General features: G+C 38.9%; 1 protein-coding gene across 1 annotated transcript in view; it reads left to right on the top strand.

Annotated features, from left to right (window-relative positions):
• LOC118091682 (ubiquitin-conjugating enzyme E2 E2) overlaps positions 1–23494 on the top strand; it is a 117560-nt gene that overhangs the window by 10151 nt on the left and 83915 nt on the right. Inside the window, exon 3 of the mRNA XM_035128878.3 lies at positions 10727–10777. Within this exon, the coding sequence (XP_034984769.1) occupies positions 10727–10777 (51 nt within the window). The remainder of the gene's footprint in view (positions 1–10726; positions 10778–23494) is intronic.

Genomic DNA, 23494 nt, shown 5'->3' with positions numbered 1-23494 from the left:
CCCGGAAGTAGTACCTTGGGTTAAGAATGATGAGGTGAGAACAGAAATCTCTCAGGATGAGAACAGAAATCGCCTGTACTTACTGCTGTAAAATATGATGTTTTCCTTTGCCTGCTTGGTCAGATAAAATATCAGTATGACTGAGAATGCATTTTCATTTCATAGTGTTAAACAAGATAAAAATAAAATAGAAAAATTCATTCCAGTAGCACCTTAGAGACGAACGAAGTTTGTCATTGGTGTGAGCTTTTGTGTGCATGCACACTTTTTCAGATAAATGGCAGACTTCCTTAGTACTTTTGGCTTTCTCGTTCCCAAGAGAGAAGGTAGATTTGGAGAACAGCTACTTAAGAGATCTTAGGCTGTTGCATCAGTTACTTCATGAGAACGGTTGGTGTGCTTAGACTGCACAGATGGAGCCTGCATTAATAGTTTCTCCCCAAGCACATGGCAGCATAAGCCTGAACAGAAGAATTCATATTCTATTTCTGGGGATCTCAAACCAGTCATGGATACAAAAAACAAAAGCCTATCTAAAGTATAGTCCTACAGACATGAAAAACTCAGGGCAACTGATTGCTTTGGCATCTTACAGTGTGACTGGTTAAATATATAATTAATTGTTAAGTGTGCCAGCTGCATGGTGACATTACTGCTTGCTTTTCTATTGCTCCATGTTATTGAGTCGTTCTTCATTCGGGCAACACCAGTTTTGTCTAAAACATTGTTAGCTTTTCCTCTGCTAAGTGTAACTACTCCATCATGCACATGCAACACTGCATGAGTAGCTGCTACTTGGTTCACTTCATTGTTGTGGGCAAAATATTCCTCAAAACTCTGTGTAGGGCAACCGCTGAATAGAATATATGCAAGTGCACACTAGATTCCTGTGGATTTCTCAGTTGATCGTTTTATAGGCCCTTTAAATAATGCTCATTCTCAGTCCTCTTAAATTTCGGGTTGTTTTAGGGCAGGGGTAGGCAACCTAAGGCCCGGGGGCAAGATGTAGCCCAATTGCCTTCTCAATACGGCCCACAGACGGTTCGGGAATCAGTGTGTTTGTACATGAGTAGACTGTGTCCTTTTATTTAAATGCATCTCTGGGTTATTTGTGGGGCCTGCCTGGTGTCTTTACATGAGTAGAATGTGTGCATTTATTTATTTATTTATTTAAATTAATTTTTATTAAGGATTTTCTTGGTTTACAAAGGTAGTACAATGTCTCATATTTTTCCCATGTATCGTTTTTACACATTAATCTTGAATGTTGAGGCATTGGGAAGAAAGGGGAGAGAGGTAGGTGGGTGGGGTGGGGTGTCGATGTTTCTCTTTTTTTCTTGGTATGTGTAGGGGTTCAGTGTCAGCGTTGATTGTGCAGGTTCTCTGTTGTTCGCTTGTGCTCCTTTGTTGGTGAGAGAGGTCGGGGGTTGGCGTAGGATGCGCTTGTTTGGCTGTGGTGGTCTTTGGTTTCTTGTGTGAGTGGGGTGGGTGGGTGTTTTGGTGAGATGTGTGCTTTTATTTAAAATGCATCTCTGGGTTATTTGTGGGGCATAGGACTTTCTATCCCAGCAGGCATTTTAAAGTAGTGATACATTTTTATTGTCTCATTTTCTCAGGATTGTTGTTATGTATACTGTACTGCTTAGAAATAAGAACAATTATATGATCTATAAATGTCTTAAATATATAAATAGTTCTGTGCATAATGTCAGAGGTAGCTCAGTTGGTAGAGCAGGGTCGTGGGTTTGAGCCCCACTTTGGGCAAAAGATTCCTGCATTGCAGGGGGTTGGACTAAATGACCTTTGTGGTCCCTTCCAACCCTACAGTTCTGTGGTTCTATTGTAAGTGTATAATACTACATACACTTGTGAGTAAGTCCTGTTGAACTCTGTAGGGTTTTTGAGTAAACAAGCACAGATTGGATCTTAAGCATAGCCTACTAAAAAGCTGAAATGTTTTCCTTAAAAGTTTTGTTTTGCATAACAAAACACATTCATTTAGTGGCAATTACTGCTAACAGCATAAGAATGGTTACAGGTAGGTAGCCGTGTTGGTCTGGATCGAAGTAAAATAAAAAAATTCCTTCAGTAGCACCTTAAAGACCAACTAAGTTTTTATTTTGGTATGAGCTTTCGTGTGCATGCACACTTCTTCAGATACAGTGAAATCTGTTCCGCCATGGGCACCCGCATGGCCCCACAGTATGCCAACATCTTCATGGCAGATTTAGAACAACGTTTCCTTAACTCCTACCCACTCAAACCTCTCCTGTACCTGCGATACATTGACGATATTTTTATTATCTGGACACATGGACAACAGACCCTGGAAACCTTCCACCAGACATTCAATGACTTTCACCCCACCATCAACCTAACAATGAACCAATCTATGCAAGAAATACATTTTTTGGACACTACTATAAAAATACAGGATGGACGTATAGACACCACCTTATACAGAAAACCAACTGACCGACAAACATATCTACATGCTTCTAGCTACCATCCCAAACATACCAAACAATCCATCGTATACAGCCAGGCCTTACGTTACAACCGCATCTGTTCCAACTCTACAGACAGAGAATCTCACCTAAGAGATCTACAGCAAACCTTTTTAGAACTAAAATATCCACCTGATGAAGTTAAACAACAGATCAACAGAGCCAGACGGATACCTAGAGAGAACCTGCTGCAAGACAGACCCAAAAAAGAAAATAACAGAACACCACTAGTCATCACATACAGCTCCCAAGCTAATACAGTACAACGCATCATCAGAGATCTACAGCCTCTCCTGGACAATGACCGCTCCCTTTCTCAAGCTCTGGGAGGAAGACCTTTCATTGCCTACAGACAGCCACCCAATCTTAAACAACTCCTCACCCACAATAATACAACCACCAGACTTAACATGGACACTGGTACCAGAGCCTGCAATAAACCCAGATGCCAACTTTGCTGCCACATACACCCAGACAACACCATTACTGGCCCCAACAACATCCAACATACCATCTCAGGACTATTTAATTGCTCATCCTCTAACATTGTGTATGCCATCAAATGCCAACAGTGCCCTTCAGCTCTCTATATTGGACAAACAGGCCAAACCCTACGCCAAAGGATAAATGGACATAAATCTGACATCAGGAACCAGAAGACAGAAAAACCAGTAGGAGAACACTTCAATCTCCCAGGACATTCTATACAAGATCTCAAAGTAGCTGTCTTACTACAAAAGAATTTCAGAAATAGACTGGAAAGAGAAGTTGCTGAATTGCAACTTATCACCAAGCTCAAAACCATGGAGGGACCTGGTTTGAACAGAGATATCGGGTTCTTATCTCATTATACATGATAAGCGATCTTCAGCCATCTCAACCCTTGCTTTTTCATGCAAAACCATTTGCAGTCGTTTGCGGTCATCAACAGCTATCAGTCAGTCAATCACCCATTTCCACCACCCTTCTGAGTGATCCCCCCTCCCCATCCCCACCCCTCCCCACCCCTTCTCTACATAAGTGCCTGGAAACTTCCATTTCACTGTATCTGAAGAAGTGTGCATGCACACGAAAGCTCATACCAAAATAAAAACTTAGTTGGTCTTTAAGGTGCTACTGAAGGAATTTTTTTTTTTTAGCATAAGAATGACAGTTTGTAAAAGGCTTGGAAGTTAAATGGACTTACTGCTTATGGTTTCATAGACATATTTTTACCTGCCTCTTCGATTTCTCATCAAAAAGGTTTTGCAGGTGTTTGAAGGCCTACAAACACACGGAAAACCTGTTTGGCAAGAGACATAATACAACAGAAGAGGGGGAATCAGTGTGTGTACCTATAAGAAACTCTGCTTTTGTCATACAATCTTTTTTGTAAGAAGGCAGAGTATATGCTTAAGCATGAATGAAGAAATGTGCCCTGCATACCGAAAGTGTTGCATTTGTACCTAGATTCTATAATGATTCTATTTAGTTGCAAACTAGTATGTTTTGTTGTACCACCCAGCTAGTATTTATGCTTGTTCATAAAATATACCAATTTCTAAATAAAAAAAGATTATGTGCAGCCATAACTGTATTATATATGGAATTTATACCTTAACCTTTAGCAAGAATGGCTCTCAGAACAGCTTACAAAATCAGTACTAAGGTATAGCACACATGGAAAAAGGAATAGGAGAGAGGAGGGAAAAACAAGCTCAAGCAGAAGTCCTTAACTACAGTATGTTAAGATAACTGCCTTGTGAGTATCAGCTCCTCTCTTATGTCAGTGGTTGTTCTGGCTTTCTTGCAGCTCTTCCCACCACCACCACCACCACCCCAAACTCTGTCACCTGTTCAGTTCCTGGTTCTCATCTGGGGGGAAATATCCCGGCCAAAAGGACAAGGAAGCTCTTGCCATACAGTTCTTCCTTCTGGTAACTTACGGTAGCCTCTGGAACCAGTCTTCCATTGAGTCTTCTGCTTGTGCCAGACAACTTGGGCAAAGAGAGGAGGGTTTGACTGCACAGAGCATTTTAGCATGCTCTGCATTTCAGCATAATGAGAGGCCCCACCTCTTAACTTCTGGGTGAAAGGGGTATTCTCATGCAGAGCTTTGCTAATATTGGCTGCATAAAGAGCTTTTCATTATAGTGAGGTTTGCCTGCCTGTTCCAATGCTCAGCACAACCAAACTTTTAATTCTTTTTGTTGGTCATATTGGACTGTGGAGACCTTGTAAGCTTATAAATGGATTTGTAAAGATGTGAACTTTACCTAGAAAAAAACCCACTTTCATAATTCTTAATATCAAACTAAGAGGTGTGTCACACTCTGTTACATATGGAATATGTTCTAGTATGTGTGTGTGTGTATGTATATATATATATATATTATATATATATATATATATATATATATATATATATATATATATATATATATATATCTCCCACACTGCAGGGCGATGGTAATGCATCACATTAATGTTCCTCTAAAGGCTCCAACCAAGTCCTACTCTTTAAAATAAATGGCCATGGCTAATTTAAATCCATTGATTTCAATGGCTCTACTCTCAAGTATGAATTGGTTGCAACCCTTGATTGATAAATACTAGTAGAAAATCCATCCAGTATGAAGGGTGGTGAATGGAAGGATGGTTAGAGAGAAGAGAAGGCCTTTCAAAGAATCCTGGGGGTTTGCAGCCCAGCCCTCTGCAGGATCTCTGCTGATAGGGGCTGGGACACCCAGTGTCAAAAGTTTCGCCATCATTGGTGTTTCCGCAAGGGCACTGCATGGGATTTAATGACGGCCACCTTGGGATGCTGTTCGAGTAGAGGTATCTTTTAAGCTACTTCTATGAAATGAGACTGAGTATATTTTCTTGGTACTAATGAATGCTCCCTGTTGCTATTCATTCACAGCATCAGGGGGTGAGTTGTTTGTGTAAATTCAATATTGAGTGACCACCACAGTTGGGATCAGCAGGACATAGCTGACTTCCCATGGTAAGCATGGGGTTGTCGGGGGTGGCAGTCTCTCTAATTTTATGTTATGCCATGTTCCCCGTCAATAGCAGCTATTTTTTTATTGGTGCCCCCAGCATTCAGAACAGGGGTCCCCAAACTAAGGCCCGGGGGCGGATGCGGCCCAATCGCCTTCCAAATCCGGCCCGTGGACGGTCCGGGAATCAGCATGTTTTTACACAAGTAGAATGTGTCGTTTTATTTAAAATGCATCTCTGGGTTATTTGTGGGGCATAGGAATTCGTTCATATATATTTTTCAAAATATAGTCCGGCCCCCCACAAGGTCTGAGGGACAGTTTGCTGACCCCTGTCTCAGAATTTGAAATGTGCTCAATGATCCAAAAAAGTTTGGCGACCCCCAGTGTAAAGGCTAACCACTTCCCAGCAGTTGGTGACCCCAGTTGGAGTGTGCAGTAGATTCAGCCCCTTCTCAACCATGTCCTAAGTTACAAAATATTTACTTACTTTTATACAAGTATACTGTATGGCCATTTCATAGAAACTTGGATTTGCCATGGAATATATATGTTAAATAGGAAATTTGCAGCCACATCTATACGTCACATTTTAACGGTACCTATTAAACATCTTAGGAGTATGCCTAAAAATAGTATGTTTGAAGACATGTATTTAGCTATGTTCTTGTTCCCATCTACATAGCCCATCCTGGTGTCTGTTTCTTCGTCACACTAGAGCAGAGCTTTCCAAACTGTGTGTTGTGACTCGTTAGTTTCTCAGCTGCAGTGTGTCATGTGAACGCTCCCTGTGCTCCTCCCAGGACTAGAAAGGGGTTAAATTAACCTCCAGTTTGCTAGCAAAACTGAATTACTGTGTCGTAAAATGATGCATTTCTAAAAAGTGTGTTACCAATATGAAAAGTTTGGAAAGCTCTGCACTAGCATGTGCTAGAACCTTCATGACTGAATGCATGCATTTATAAAAGTAATGCATTTATAAAAGTAATTTGCAGTGATCAAGGGTTATAAATATCTACATGCCCTCTGTTCTAATGTATTTTTTTCTCCATTAATGGTTTAGTTTTTGTTCGGCATTGTCCTGTATGGTTATGTTAAAAGGGGGGGGGGATCAAAAGCAAGCTAGATGTCATTGTTAAATACCCTGTGGAACAGTTTGATTAGAACGAGATAGGATTTTTAAAGTCCTTTTTTCCTTCCCCTTGTGAGATCGAGTATTAGCCAGAGAGGAAGATCTGTTTTTGTTTAAAATACAGTTTTGTTTTTCTTGGTATCTGCAGCTGTGCTTATTTGGATGACATCTGAAAGGCAGAATTCTTGAGTTCCATTACGTTTCAAACTGTTGAATATATTGAGGTCTAGTTGTAAATGGAAATATAAGAGTGCAGTAAATAACTTCAGCGACATACACTTACGTTTTATAGACCATAGTGTGATGTGCAATCACACTGAACCATAGTTCACGCTTAGCTATGGTTCATTGTGAACAAGCAGCATGCTAATGCATGTTGCCCAAACGTTTCTGTTTGCTGTTCTTCTGCCCCAGGAGCCATATCATACAAGCCTTGTCTTGTCTTGTCATCTGAAGCCAAGCTTATGGTTTGTTGCTCTCCCAGCACCCCAAGCCAAGAACAAACCTTTGGATGGCTTGATATGCTAAGGCTTGTCATTTATTGTTCCCAGAGAGGGGAGACTTCTAAGCATTAGCACACTGCTCATTCATGTCAAACCATAGCTAAACATTATCTACGGTTTAATGTGACTTGTGAATCAGGGCATGCTATATACCAAAGGGGTTTTCCTGTTCTGCTGGGTTAATTATGTGCAACTTTTCACACATACACTTTATATTATTGGCAAGTCAAAATGCTAGACTTGTGAGTCTTTTTTAAAAAATAGAATATAATTTTATTAATTTGTAGTAAAATAACATGGATAAGTTCCAACAAAACCTGTACAGTGTTACATGCTTATATTAATCACATACAAAAAGAAAAGTTGAACTGGGACAATGTCAAATAACTGAATCCTTGAATGCATTCTTCACATTAGCACATATCCATGTGTGGAATTTGTGGTAGCTTATCTATTATTTAGTTTAAACGTATTCACCTACTGTAGAACAGTCTCTTGCAGAATTCCATTTCTCAGCCATATACGAAAGTGCCAGCAAAAAGCCTGCCATTTATATAAAAAAAAACCCAGCAAGCTTTAATATTTCTCCAAAGTCTTGTTTTAAAGGGTACTTTATTTTTATTTAATAGATTTATATCCTGCCCCCCCCCAATATAATTGTTAAGGATGGGCTCTGTAAACTTCCATACATAAAATCACTATAAAAATAAACTGCAGATGATGCAGCATAAAACCAATGCAAATTCAGATCTAAGAGTTTTTGAAACATTTTTGAAAATGTACTGAGTGCTTCTTATCTTCTAAAAACTTGAAATAAGAGTAGCTAAAGAATCCTGATAATATAGATTGCTTATGTTTCCTGCGTGAAACCAGAAAATGCACATACAGCAGTTTTTAGTTCTTTCTTTCGGGACCATGGGTAAAATGTACAGCCTGGCACCTTGTAAATTGAGAATATATTCTCTCACACATACACTTACTGCCAAGAGCATATTTGTTCAGGGACTGTGTACACATTGTGCCGCGGAACTGATCACTTTCACTAGCCAAATATGCTTGGCCAGATAACCTGTCTTTTGATAAATACCGTACCATGTACAGGAATATTAATATAGATGATCAGATCTTTTCAGTTTCCCAGAGTCAATTAGACAAGCAGTAGAAAATACAAAGAACCCATTTCACAGCAGCTGCAGTCTGCAGGAAAGTTTCTCCTGAAAGTCCAAAATCTCAGAAGCCCACTCCACAGTAGCTCAGAGTAGAGCTTTTAGTGTGAGTACCCCGTTTTGTGAAAGAGATCCAACAGACTTTCCCAGCTGATTAAATGGATCTCTTGTCATGAGTGTTTATTTTGTATTGGCTGTTTATTTTTTGTATTTAACGGTTTGATTTTTTTTGTTCCTTTTTGCTGTTTTTGTTGTACATCACCTTGAGACATTTGTTGAATAATGTTCTTAACCAAGTTTAGTTTCTGCAACCAGTGGGACCTGAGCTAGAATCCTAAGTGTGGTTTCTTGGAATGAAGCCATATTGAAGTTGATTTACATAATACTGTAGTTAGAATTAAGCATTTAAATGCACTATTTTAGCAGGAAGTGTTGCCAGGGTACATGTAACATTCCTGATCTCTAAACAATTTTTCAGGCTTATATTGATACTATATCATAGCTAAAGTGGAAGCTGGGGAAGGGTGTGCAAGATTCTACATCTTGGTTTGTTAACAGTGCCTACCAGATATAAGTGTTATATTCCTCCTCCACCACCCCAAAAAACCCCAATAAGTCACAGTGAATATATGTGCTCAATGAGTTGCATCCATACTCAATTAGTTGTATTTAGTTCCTGCTGAAATAAATAGGACTTAAGTAATTACTAACTACTTCACATTGTAAGTTTCCAGAACAGAGCCAGTTAAACCAGCAAGACGTCTTCTGGCACCTTAAAGACTAACAAATGTATTATGGCATCAAGTTTTGTGGAGTACAGTCCACTTTATCAGAAGCATAAAGTATTCTCTCTCTCTCTCTCTCTCTCTCTCTCTCTCTCTCTCTCTCTCTCTCTCTCTCTCTCTCTCTGTGTGTGTGTGTGTGTGTGTGTGTGTGTGTTTTACATACACACACACACTGGTGGTTCAAATAGTGAGAGATCAGAAAGAAATGAAATGCATAAATGTGTGAGCATTGATCATTACATTGATCATTATTAATACAGCAGTGACTATTCACACAAAAATGGATGAGGTGGGCTGTAGTCTATATAAAAGTTTATGCTATAATGAATATGCTATCTGATTCCAGTGAAGTGCAAGTGCAGCTAATTTAGTCTGGATCCATCCAATTTTGTGTAAATGGATCTTTTACTTTCATTGTGTTGCAGCATCTAAATTATCATAGTTTTAGTACATAAATCAGAATATTTACATTATGTCAGATGGGCAGACTGTAAATTTTTAGCTCTGTAAACATGTTGATTCATTACCACTTGCATAGCATTTCTCAGCTAGTAACCCATTTTTCTTTCTAGGTGGCTTAGTCATACACACTGAACACCTAAAAATGCTGAGTGATGATGTAAGATTAGCTCAAGTAATCCAAAAGTGTAGTCCATTTGCCTTTTTGGAATTAAAGCATGTGCTGTCAGAGTAACACAATTCTTTTTATCTTTATCTTGGGAAATCAGGTTTTTGTGCTCGTACATTGTCTTTATAGGATTCTTTGTGCTTTGCAAGGTACATGTGTGCTCAGAATTCATCTCCTTGGATGTGTTTGAGCAAAGGGAATTTGTTATATAGATGGGGGGGGGGGTTGAAATGCAAGAAAGAAGGCAAGAAGCACATAAATATGGAAAGCATGTTGAAGCAGTGCTTGCATTTATTTCTGCTTGTGTGTACACACTGGTTGTTCCCATGTCCATTTTGCATGCAAACTCTGCCTACCCACCACGCCCCCTCATAGCGTCTACTAAACTCACTCAAATTCCTTAGCCTTGCCACTCAGTAACAGGAAGTTATTTCTTCCTTTTCCTACCCATTCCGCCTATCTGGGCAGCCAGCTCATCTGCCTGCTGCTCATTCACTCCTGCCTGCCTGCTTGCCTGGGAGCACAAGGGGCAGAAATACTTTCTCCCCTCCATCTCTCTGCTTTGGCTGAAGCAAGATAGCCTGCAGTTTTGAAGTGCAACCTTTATTCGATGTGGCTCCTGTTCCTTTTAGTCCTCTCCTCCCCAACCCACAGGATAGTTGATGGTATGTGGGTGGTGGAGCAATGGGGGAGATGAAAAATCTACTGAACTGCTGGCATTGGCTTCTTGGTAAGCTATCATGTCTTATGTCTGGACTGCTTTTTAAACCTTGGAAATTTTTAAACAGAAACTTTGGTTCTGTTGGGTTGTTTTCCGAAATGAAAACTGCAATAATATTTGGCGGGTGTATGCAAAGTGTGTATGTCCCAGCCAATAAGGATCAATGTGTAACTTAATTTTTGTGGCATGTTTCCTGTACCATAAGAACTTAGTTTTTACACACTGGAGTTAATTTTTAAAAAGCTAATAAATTGGAGGAAAAAATAACTCTGTCCTTTTAACTTCTGTCTCTTTTCTCTTAAGAATTCAGAAAGAACTTGCAGAAATTACATTAGACCCTCCTCCAAACTGTAGGTAAGTTTTGAAATGGATTTTATTTATTTGGAATATATTTGAAAATTTCACCAGAGGTAATTTTTGTCTTGTTTCTCTTCGGTCTGTTTGGTTAGGTTTCTGGCATAAAGGTTTGCAATTACTAAATTTTAGGAGACTTTCATGAATTACTTCAGAAAGTATTATCATAATGCAATGCTATGATCGGGTTCAGTTAAGTTTTATTTTTAAGGCTTGGTTTTGCAGTTTTGTGTTAATTGTTCATGTATTTTGTTGGTGAATGGTTGTATTTTTAGCAAAAGAGAAAACTGCCAAATTCTAGGTTTGCTCTTCCTTTTTCTTGGGCATCATGCTCTAGTGGAAGCATGATGAAATAGATTGTCAAATAGTTTGGTTTTTTGTAGAAGCAGGTTTTGGATATTTGCATTTTCCCCTTTGAATAAATAATTTGAGCATGTAAATCCTGATTTGATATATTTCAGCAAGTCTGTTGCCATGCTACTGTGATTATCTCGCTCAAGTTACATATTTGCCAACTTGACATAAGTTCAGTCTTGGAATTTGGCCAAGATTGTACATCATTGTTTACAGAGGTGCTTGATTATTGTACTTCTAGCTATGGAAGTAAATAATGTATTCAGCTATATAGTCAGTTGGGTCACTGTTGCTTTTTAGCTATTGCTTGTGATATATTATAATGAGATTAATGGATATTTGATTTCATGAAGTCTCTAACACAGATTGCTTCTTATTTCAGATTTGAAATATATTAGACACAAGAGCTGTCTTTTCTGATACCTTGACAAAATTATGTTTGTCAAATCTTGAAATATTTCTGGAAGACTAAGCACAGTCTTGTAAAGATGATCAAAAAGTATTTCAGGCTGTTATGGAGATTCTTTGCAGGCTGAAATATCTTAATGTCCATCAAATACTTTGCATATGTGTATCAAAAATGTTTGGCCAGTCTTTACTTCGGCTTGCTGAGAGATGCCTGTTAGTGGATTGATAGTATTACTAAACTAAATCTAAAATTCCCTGTGTGCTGCAGAGGAAGTTGTAACTTAATAACCATTTGATTTTGAAAAGTTTGCTGTTGCTTTGTGAATTTGTCTCTGTTATAGGAAGGTAGTTGTACCATTTTTTTAATGCTTGGCATTGCTGTTGTGGCAAAACAGTACGCTTTAGAGCACATCTGCACTAGGAAAATCAAAATATTTGTGTGAAGATGGTCTATTTTTCAAGACAATATTATAGTTAAACTTGTGCATATGTTGTTTGCTTCTGTCTAACTTCTAAAGATATAGGTGCTGGACTCTGGTATTCTCATAGAACATGCACATTGCAAAATATGTGTCGCAATGTCTGCCTGTCTTCCTTGTTATCAACTCTGATTGAAAAGTACAGTGGATGCTCGGGTTGCGAACATGATCTGTGCGGGATGCACATTCGCAACCCGCAGCATTCACAACCCGCAGCGCCATGTCTGCGCACACATGGGTTGTGCTTCTGCGCATGCGCAAAGCGCAGTTTAGTGGTTCTGGGCATGTGCGAGTGCCGAAACCCAGAAGTAACCCGTTCGGGTACTTCCAGGTTTGCACGGTGCGCAACCCGAAAAGACGCAACCTGAAGCGTCTGTAACCCAAGGTATGACTGTACTGTGGATTTGTATGACAGTATGAGCCCCACTAATCAGTCTCTCTTGTAATCCCCTTGCTTGCTTTTTGTGTTGTTTCACTCTTTATGTGTTAGCCTGCTTTTTTTAACAGCAAGAAATTTGTACAGAACAATGAGGTTGTTTTAAACAGGTAGTGCAATGAAGCTCTTTCATGTCTTGGAGTCCAACACTTCAAGCTTCTGGTTGTAAGTGATCCTTGAAATTATTTTCATTGGAAGGATTTTCCTATGTGAGGCGAATTGTGAATGTTTTGTATATAATCAGGACAGGTAGAAAACTTGTATGTTTCAGTACTTGCTATGTGTCAGGTGAATTTGAAGGCCCTAGGTTCGGTCTTGAAAGAGTTTTTGGTTTTTGTGGTAACAGAAGGTGCTTACTTTTAAAAGCAGGGATGAGATTCTCTTGCATTCATAGGATACCAGATGCTGTTACTTAAAGGAAAAAACAAAGATCATAAGGGCCTAAGGAAAAGCAGAAGCATAGAATCTACACATTGAACAAAGCACTTCAGTGATGTTCTGATCTGGCATATCTTAGGATCTCTGAACTCTTACAGGGGCAGCTTAAAAGAAAGATTGTGGAGTAAGTTATCAACTATTGACCCTACTTCAAGGTGAGGTGGGTGCTAAAAGAGCATGGTGAAGACACTGGGAGACGGAAATTGTTTAGTAAGACGCCTCAGTTGGATAGAGGGAATGGTTTGTGCTGTTACTTTTCTCAGTATTTCCTGTGAACAACAGCTGAATGTGAGAACTGCAGATTACACACCCATTAATACATATGCCTGTGCTAAGGAGAATGCACATTCTTGAAAATGAAGGGAAATAAAAAACTTGGACCTGGGACACCGGCATGCCCTAGTATTAGAAAGTGGCTTGCTATCGTACCCTCTATGTATTGGTCCCTTCTGATCTCTCTTGGATCTCTGCCACAACTGCAGAAGAAGGAAATAATATTCATCCACACACGCAGAAGGACTGTTCAAAAAAGCAGTAGCAGAAACAGAGCAAGCATAGTAGTAATTTGAAGGGTATTGGTATAATTATTTTCATTTGTATGGATAAACCTGTCTCCAGTATCTAATAAAACTGGACGTCTGTCTAATAAAATTCACTGTCAGTGAAGGCAGAAAATATCTGCTGCTCTACTACAGCACTTATCATTTCTGTAGCGCTGTATTTTTTTTAACCAGCTGTGTGTCTATGAACATGCAGTCCATCTAGCCTATTCCATTTCTACATATTGTACAACAGGGTTGCCAGCCCAGTGCCTGCAGATGCAATGGCATCCATAAAAGCTTCCAGGGCTGCTCTTGAGCAAATGCCCCAGGTTCTGAGTTTTTGGTATAAAAACAAAGCAAGTGTCTAGCCCTCATAGAAAGTTATTAGGCAAAATGTAGATGTACCTCTTAAGTGATTTCTGTGAAATGAGATTGATGTCGCTACCTTGCGTACTTTTTTCTGTTAAGTGCAGCCAATCCTTTCTGAAATTGGGGGTTGCAGCCATCGCAACCAGCTGGTTGCTGCCAACTGGTCTGTAAAGGAATAATTGAGAATGTGATTGGCTCCAGTCATTAACGAACATTTTGTAGCATATGAATAGCCAGGTTTACTGCATATATGCCATGGTTATGATCTTGCCCGTGATTATAATACTCCATATTTTATGATGGCAGTCTTACAACAACAGAGTGTGGTATGCAAAGCTATATAAGTGGATGACAGCTTGCTCAACAGGGCTGCCCTGTCCTGCCTCCTGCATCGCTTAAGCTACTCCTAAAAAAGGCTTGGATTGATGCATCTGTTTTAAGCCAATGTTGGCATATTTTCCTTTCCAAATGAATGTACTAAACAGTTATTGTACAGTATCGTAAGTCCTGCAATTCTAAACCATTATAAATTTTAATTATCCCCTTAAATGTTTTAACAGTGTTTCATCAGAATGTCAATATTATAAAGTCTAATACCTAAATGTCTAACTCCAATATTCCACTTACCATATTTTTCCGTGTATAACACAACTCCATGTATAAGACAACCCCTGTTTTGGGGGTACTCTAATTTGTTTGATATACCCGACAGTAAGACAAATTGCCAGATTAATTTAACATTGTCATCAAATACACCAATGAAAGGTATGGGTTGCACATCTGCATGTAAATCTAGTTTTTATTAATAAAAACCCACCTTCAGTCCTTCCCTGTGAACCACTGTTGCCATTGTCTCAATATAGTTATTAAACATAAGAAGGGAGAGTGGACTACACTGGCTCAATTTGCACATAATGCTAAGCCAAAACATGGCTAAGTGTCACTATGTGGGGTGGTCTAAACCACTGAGCCTCTTGGGCTTGCTGATCAGACGGTCAGCAGTTCGAATCCGCACAACGGGGTGAGCTCCCATTGCTCTGTTCCAGCTTCTGCCAACCTAGCAGTTCGAAAGCATGCTAGTGCAAGTATGTAAATAGGTACCACTACAGCGGGAAGGTAAACCGCGTTTCCATGCGCTCTGGTTTCTGTCATGGTGCTCCGTTGCGCCAGAAGCGGTTTAGTCATGCTGGCCACATGACCTGGAAAGCTGTCTGTGGACAAACACCTGCTCCCTTGGCCTGAAAGCAAGATGAGCACCGCAACCCCATAGTCGCCTTTGATGGACTTAACCGTCCAAGGCTCCTTTACCTTTACCATACTTAGAATAAAAACCACAGCCACTTCTTTCCTGGTTATTCTGCTGTTGCACTACCCAGCTGGTATGCCTGACCAGGCACATAGTTGGTCTACCCAGACAAACCAAAAGCATTAAGCCAGGAACAAACTTGGCTACAGATGCAAGCTGAGCTTCATATGTAAAGCTAGTGAGTCCACCATTTGAAAAATCAGACTTTAGAGCCGTGATAACCAAAAATGGCAACTAGAAATTCCATTTTGGCAACTGTAACCTTGGTTTAATGAACCATTTGGCAGCCAGCTTTGAGTTTCTAACACTGCTTGTAATGCAACCTTTGATTTGTTAGCTGTCTTTGTGTCCTGAGAGTTAAAGAGAAAGTACTTAGTGTGCCTGCGGTAAGTGATGGAAAGAGCTAATCTAGAGTCTAAATATCATAAAATTGTCTTGGTTTAAACTTCTTATAACCATGACATGCAAAAATAATGCCCATGAATAAAAATGGAAGTTGGTGTACATAAAGGCTTCCGTAAAAATTTGGAGAAGACTCTGGACAACCAACTGTACTGCATTAATTCTGCATGCCTTGCCATGAAATCCTTATTTGTTCCGACTTTTCCAAAGAAATCTAGAGGGAGGTGGAACCCAGGTTTTTAAAAGCCCTTTTCAAATGTGGCAAAACAAACAAACCACAGAATAGTTGCTCTCCTCTTTAGGGGAGAGGGGGCCAGGGGGTGTACAATACTTTAAGAAGTGTGTTTCTTTGTATGTTTATAGTTGGCAGTAGAGAGCTTGCTCTAGAAGAGAGGCCTTCATTGTCTTTGATTGGAAATGACATTCCTGAATTCAGGTGTGGTGCTTCTTGCTAGAGAGCATGGGATTTGCAGTTCCCAGATGCAGTTTATAGAAGAACACAAATCCCATGTCCCTACAAGGAAGTGATGCTTCGGAGTACTGTATGTTCAAAAAACTTTTTTCCCAATAAGTAGAGGCTAGCAAGGCCTGTTCTATTTCCAGCAATTGCTCTTTTTAAAAAGAAAAAATAGAAAAAATAGCATGCATAAGTAAGGCCATAACATGACATCAGATGTGGGGGTGTGTAATTCCTCAAGGTTTGCAAAATGCGTTGGTATAAATGATGTATTATTAAAATGTTACCTGGTTTCTGCTGAGATTTCACAACCTGTGACTCTAGTTTCTCATATTAAAATTGGTTTAGATGATCAGACAAAAAATATTTTGATGCATGTGGGCAGGACTATATCTAGATTGGATCATATCCAATACAGTTAAGATGATGTGACTTCTACTTCATGGAAGAAGAATTTTAATCATCTGTATAATTTCCCTACTCTTAGCTTCACAAATAGACTACTGTACTTGTGTTGGCAGTATTTTGTGGAACTAGCTGATGGTCTATTGTCAAAACTGACTAGATTCACAGATTCTGTTTCTGTATCCATTCTCATTTTGCTTACTTTGTCACAGTGAAAGAGTCTGTAACTATATTACTCCAATTTCTTGAGCTGTTTTTTCTGTCTTCCCAGGAACGCAATACGATTTTTAGCTGTATTTTAACTTTGAATATTTCATCAAGGCTGAGCGATGATGATAGCTCAAGTGGATTGTTTTCATTTCCACTTAGTTGTAAAGCTGCTTTGATATGATGCAGCATCGGAAGTCTTTTGTATTTTTTTCATTATTAAAAACAAGACGTAAACAATCCACTGAGCAAACATGAACTCTGCTAATCTAAATACAATGAATAAACAATAGGAACTTCTCAGCAGGGTTTTCTAAATAAAATAATGGAACTATAGATAAAAATGTTTAGAAAAAGTTGTATAAAACAATATAATTGAAGTATAGTCAGCTGAATTAACAAATGTCTGATAGAGCTAGCTTGGAGTTTCTTAAAGAAATCTGAAGAAGCCTACAATAGCCAGCTGCGTGATCAGACGCACACTCTGAATATTACAGATCTGAACTACTTTGTGCATTTCTTGGAACATGCAGTGGGCTGTTGTTAATTCATGTGCCCTTTCCATGCCTCCACTGCACAATTGGAGGGAAGATTACACGGAGGTACTGCCATTGAAATTGAGTGCCTGTTGGTGTGTTAGTGGTTGGTTGCTTCCATTCCTCATCAGAAAGGGATGCATGGCCATGCCCTTCATGTTAATAACGTAAGGGAATTCTCCTTTGTTCAGTTTCTACATTCACAGCAGCCCTGTTGGTTTAAACAAGTTGGCCCTGAGTGACCTTTATTGTAATGCTTTTAATAAGTGAAATCTTTTCTTCTAAGTGATGAAATAAAAAGGAGTTCTGTGTATACAAATAAGTGAGTTTCAGCCTATGCTTGTCTACAAGGATTTAAGAAGTGGCACGTAGAAAAAAAATATAAATACTGTACTTGCTTTCCTGGTTTCCTGTGGTGCTGCTAAGCATTTAGATAACTTTTTACTACAACGTAAAAAACCTCTGAAATGTCTGATATTAAAATACTGTTAAAACCATCAACCTTCACATTTGAAAAACATTACTGTAACCTGGGTTATGCATTATGTTATTAATAATGTTCTCTAATTATGAATAGTTGTTTGGGAGGGACTGATTTTGGAAAATAATTTGCTTTTGTACAGTGCTAACAAAGTTGCAAACTTGAAAATAGTGCTGTGCCAGAAATGTGAATCAAAGGTTGTTGCTATTCTTGGGTATCATTCTATGTGTGTTACAGTGTATTTGTTTTAATTATACATTTGTGGCTTTGCAGGCTTATTCAAGCATCTAATTGGCTACAGCTTTGAATTATATCAAAACACATGCCAAATGTTTCTTAATTACAATTAAGTTATCTACATGAAATTATCTTTGTTTTCAATTTCTTCAGTTGTTGGTTTACTTTTTACCTTGTTTATATGCTCTTTTCCCAAACAGCTTTTATGAGTTCCTGAGTTTATTTTTGTTTCAAAGATACAAAATTGGATTAAGCTGTCTTTAAAAATGCTTCCATGTTGCTTGGCAAGAAGCCAGTTACTGTATTGTATATCAATTTAACTAAAACTATACATCATACAGAGCAGGTTATTGTTATACTATTAACTATGGTCAATCCAGAAACCTAAATTTCCTCTGATTTAACCATAATAAAAAATGAACAAAAAGTGTGTGTGTGTTTGTGATTGTTTGCGCATGCCAGAGGATAAGCTATCCATAACTTCCCAATTTAACCTGTGCTCTGCACACAAGCACCATTTAGGTAACCTCTTATAATTTTGAGATTGCTTCTAGAGATCAAGATGACTGATAAATATGTGGTCTTTGCTTTTATCTCCTGATATTTATTACTTGAAGTCTTCAGCTTTGCTTTTGGAATAAAAACAGAGTTTTGGTTTTGTCCTCACAGCAGGGATTAGTTGGCATAGATAACAGTGCTACTCAAAACTTAGATGTTTCTTTTTTATGAATGAGCTATGGATTCTTCTACTTTGTGTGATTCTGCCTGACACTTATTCTGGAGCAGAAGTAGCTACTTAGTCTGCTTCTGTGTAAATAAAGCCTAAAAGAGAGAGGAAGATAAATGCTTTACGCTTCATAGGGGGGGGGGATGCAAGGAGGCCATTGTTTTTTTGCTTAGTAGTTAGAATCTAAAGGATGCATTGCCAGGAGTGATTGAAAATGTGTCCCCAACTGTGTGATCTAGATAATGGATACACATGTGTTGTGGAGCCTCATGCAGTTGGCAACAGTCTCATAATAAAAGGGCCACAATTTTATCTATTTCTATAGTCAAGTCAGATGAAAATGGAGTGCAGTGGGGAGAGATGGTCTGTTATATAAGCGGTTACCAAACATGAGCTTCCCCTAGAGAAATTGCTCTCAGGTAGACTGCTCATGCCTGATTACCCTACCTAAGGGGACAGCTTATGCAGGACCCCAGGTTCAGCAAATGTAAATCCTGCTTTATAGTTTGCCCAGAATCTTCAGGGTAGGCCCAAGCCCAGCTCTGGGCAGATCCCTATCCTAGGTCTAGCACTTCTTCCTGAAGCTTAGATGAGCTAGAACAGGCATTCCCAAACTTCAGCCCTCCAGATGTTTTGGACTACAATTCCCATCTTCCCCAACCACTGGTCCTGTTAGCTAGGGATCATGGAAGTTGTAGAGTAGACCAAAACATCTGGAGGGCCGCAGTTTGGGGATGCCTGAGCTAGAATCTTCCCCCTTCTCCTCGCTATTCCACCCAATGTCGAAGCTGTGACAGGTTAACCAGGAAGGTTCCTCTCTGCTATATTTTAGTTTCACAGATGATACCCCAAAGGAAGTGAAAAGATGCTTCTTCTCAGTCAGTTGATATGGCCTGTAAAAGAGTAACAATTTATAATTTAGGGCAGGCATAGGCAAACTCTGGCCCTCCAAATGTTTTGGAACTACAATTCTCATCATCCCTAGCTAACAGGATCAGTGGTCAGGGATGATGGGAATTGTAGTCTCAAAACATCTGGAGGGCCGGAGTTTGCCTATGCCTGATCTAGGGTAACCTTATATTCAAGTGAGAGTGCTTGGGACACACTGTTCATGCAGCCCCAATAGAGACAAGTCCACATATGCATAGATGCATAGGCTTTGCAGAATCTTGTAAGATCAGAAATTCTGTGTCTTGTGAAATTCCAGCCTACTGTGTTCTCACAGTAACAAAGAGAGACCATCATAACGTACAAGACAAAGACCTTATAATAATTCATTATTACAACAAGTCCGTGGTGTACTTTTGCCATAACTACCTGTGTGTGGCTTCTGGACTGTGTGTTGTGAAAAGGTTCCAGAATGGCATATTTCATTTTAAACAGCATATAGATTATAGTCTAGCCATTCCTGCATGTAAATACAAGGCAGTCTTTCAAAGTACGGTAGTCCTCTTACAAGTACCACATCATAAGCTGAGTTGCAAATTCCCCTGAATTTAAAGTAGCTTTGATGTAGCCAGGGAAGCTGCTGCTGATTGGGGGGGGGGGACAGAAAGACACCCCCACTGTGTATGTGAATTTCATTGCCTTTGTGAATGATAGTTGCTGTAAACAAGAAGTCTTAAGGATTTCTTCTTGTGACATGTAACAAGAGAGTATAGCAGTTCCAGAAAACACAGCCTGTACCCTCCTTGAGTTGCATCAGTTTGTCGTAAGATGCTAGCACCATATATAGGGTTCAGCCCAGATTCTGCTTGTAACATCTGTCTTGAAACACTCACATATTGTTTAGGATACATTCACAATGCTTGCTCTTGAAAAGTAATCTCTAAAGTGTGTGTGTCTTACCTTAAATAGTTGCATTCTTGCTGTTTCAGTTCATTAGGTTAACTATAGATGATTTAAAAAAGCATCCTGATTCTAGTGTGGTTCATAGGATCTCAATTAGTCTTGCTGGTCTTATGTAGCTAGTCTGACATTGGCAGTTCCTGGTGTGTGATAAAAACAGAGTTTTCTTTAATTAGCCAATTAATTGAATAGCATACAGCGTGACCTCAACAGCATTTGGTGAGAGAAGGGGTCTGTAGGGGTCTTGCTGCAACAGGAGTCCCATGAGTATGTTTGTTTGATTCATTGCTATGCAGCATCATTCCCATCTAAAAGGAGAGAGGAACATATGCTGTGACATAGGAAAGGGCATTTTAGTTGGCTGATTGGAGTCTCAGCCCTGCTGCCTGTTGAAACATCACCCACTAGCAGAGGGTGATGGTTATTTTTCTAAGCTGCCTCATGGCCCAGCTTTTCTTAACCTGAGACACTGGTGGAAGTACCTTCAGAATCAAAATCTAATAATGTAGACAGCTTTTTTGGGGGGGGGGAGCCCCAACATAATTAGTTCTCTTTCTTGATTGGTGTTTTTCGGAAAATAAAATAGCATCTGTCTCTTTATTTTTAGAAGGGGTTTGCTTTCCTGCCATATCTCATTCACAAAAATGTCTTGTTAATCGCAGCAGGCACAGAGAAACACATGGATATTGTGCACACACACACACACACACACACACGTGTGTAAACATTTTCATGGCTGCTTTTGTTATTGCAAGCCTAAAGATACATATTTTTTTAAAGAAATTAAAAGATTTATTTTTCTCCAACTTAATTCCTTCCCTGTTTACAAAGGATGAAGGCATCTGCACAGTGTGACCATCAAATATACAGTGACTCACTTCTAAAGTGTGTGTGTGCATATGAGCATGTGTGTATATAAACTATACACACTTAATTTGATGTACATTTCTCAGGAGAGATGGGGAAAAAGTTATACACTTGCTGATAATGAGGATTGAGTGGGCAGACAACAGTTTCAGTTCTCATTGAAAATTGGCTTTTGTATCTATCTACACAGTTCTCTCTTCTCACCAATAGAACACTGCTATTAAAATTACATAACACGTACAATTACCACTTCTGTTACTTTGAGTCTCAGAGCCACTTCTCATAGCTGATTATTTTCTTATATCGATACAGTATATCATTTCTGTATCATGTGAGTTTCCACATGAACATATTTTACCAGTACACATCTGTCTAACAGATGTATTTGGCTTGTAACAAAACAGATAAATGTGAAGTTGTGTACATTAACCTTCTCACAGGAAAGTAGTATTTGTAGGACACCCATCATGTGTTAAACGGCCAGTATTTTATTTGCTAAACCAAATGTTGTGTGTAAAAAAAATAATAATAATATAGGAAGATAAAATCCAACAAAAATTCAGCACAAAAATCCAAGATGTATGATTCAACTATGGTATATCAGGCACGTCCAACTCCCAAGAGACTGTGATCTACTCACATTATAAAAATACTGGCTGTGATCTACCCGTTGTTAATGACAAAGTTGTTGAGCTTTTTTTTAAGGAAGGCAAAGTTGTTGAGCATTTTTGGGGGGGATGCAAAGTTGTTGAGGAGAGCCAAAGCTTTTTCTGGGGGGGAGATCTACCGCAATCTACCACAGACATCCAATCTGTTGGACATGCCTGAACTACATGAAACCATGGCATCATTCAGTACAGAATAGCTTTATACCAAGTGATATTTTGCAAGATATAGCAATAGATCTAACTTATGGTATATGTACTTAAATTTCTCAGTTATCACTGTATACAAGGCTACTTAATAAGTAACATTTATCAATTTTAATATGTTTTAGTATTTTAACTTTTGTATGTTTAAAAGTATGTTTATGAATTTTTCTTGCTTTTCTTGTTTTGTAAATTGCTTTGAATGCTTTTGCAAACTGCTTTGAATTTTTTTTTACAATAAAAAAGTTTATTAATTTTATGAAATAAATAAATGCCAGCAAATAATTCTGGTGAAGATCTGCTAACCTAGAAAAATTCTTAAATAAGGAATTGATCCTGAAAGATTGAATATTTATATATTCCATTTTATCCTGAAAACCAGCACAAAATAGTACGTAATATTCTTCCCTAAACTTTGCTCATGTAAGAGGTTGATTTCCTGAAAGACAACAGTATATAGCAGGGGTAGGGAAACCTCTAGCCCACAGGTCTAACTTGGCCCACCAGGGGTTCAAATTTGGCCTGTGAATGAATTTTTCCCAGACTCTTGCCACCTGGTGTCCTCTGTGATGTTATGTATAGCAGGTGTAGGTATGGCTGCCAGAGCACAATCAGGACCCTTAAAGTGTCTCCCAACTGTGTGAGCTCCTTTACGTGCCCAATGGTTAGGCTGTGCCCAATGGTTAGGTCCTTCCTTCATAGTCACCTGATAGTCAGGTGATTAACAGATTAACTTACCTGTCAAATTTGGTCCACAAGGATATATCCTAATAAGGATCTGGCCTGCAGAGCCAAAAAGGTTCCCCACCCCTAGTTTATAGAGTGTATATTCTATTCTAGATTTGGGGTTTTAGGGGTTTCAGATTTTACAAAATTGAGGTTTCTAGAGATACTTATTCTGTGAAGATATATTGGGATTTTTTTTTTAAATAGCTGTTATACAGTCTTTTGCAATTTGACCTAGTACATGATTAAAACTTTGTTTCTTAGCACTAATTAAAGGAAGTCTTACTTCAGCCAGTAAAATGGTATACTATTAGGTAGCTGATGAAATCACTTCTAATAGGTTTCTGAGCATACTCTTCCAACCAAAGACTGATAAGTGGTGTGCTAGGAGGGTTCAAGAAATCTTCCCATATAAGAAAAAGCAGTCGGTGGCAGGGCACCAGTCATTCAGACTTGCTAAATGCTCAAATAGCTTTCCCAGCAGTATTGGGAATGTATAGACCTCACATAAGGAGATTAAAAAATATTCTTTTAAACCTCTGGCCAAGAAATGCAGAAGTTTGTACTTCCCAGCCATTAATGCTTTTGTATGTACTTGTAAGTTCACTGGTTTTTGAGGTGGT

This window comes from Zootoca vivipara, chromosome 11 (assembly GCF_965207765.1).
Source record: "Zootoca vivipara chromosome 11, rZooViv2.hap1.1, whole genome shotgun sequence".
In the NCBI taxonomy this organism is placed as follows: domain Eukaryota; kingdom Metazoa; phylum Chordata; class Lepidosauria; order Squamata; family Lacertidae; genus Zootoca; species Zootoca vivipara.
Note: the sequence above shows the minus strand (reverse complement) of the source record. Positions and strands in the feature narration are given on the sequence as shown.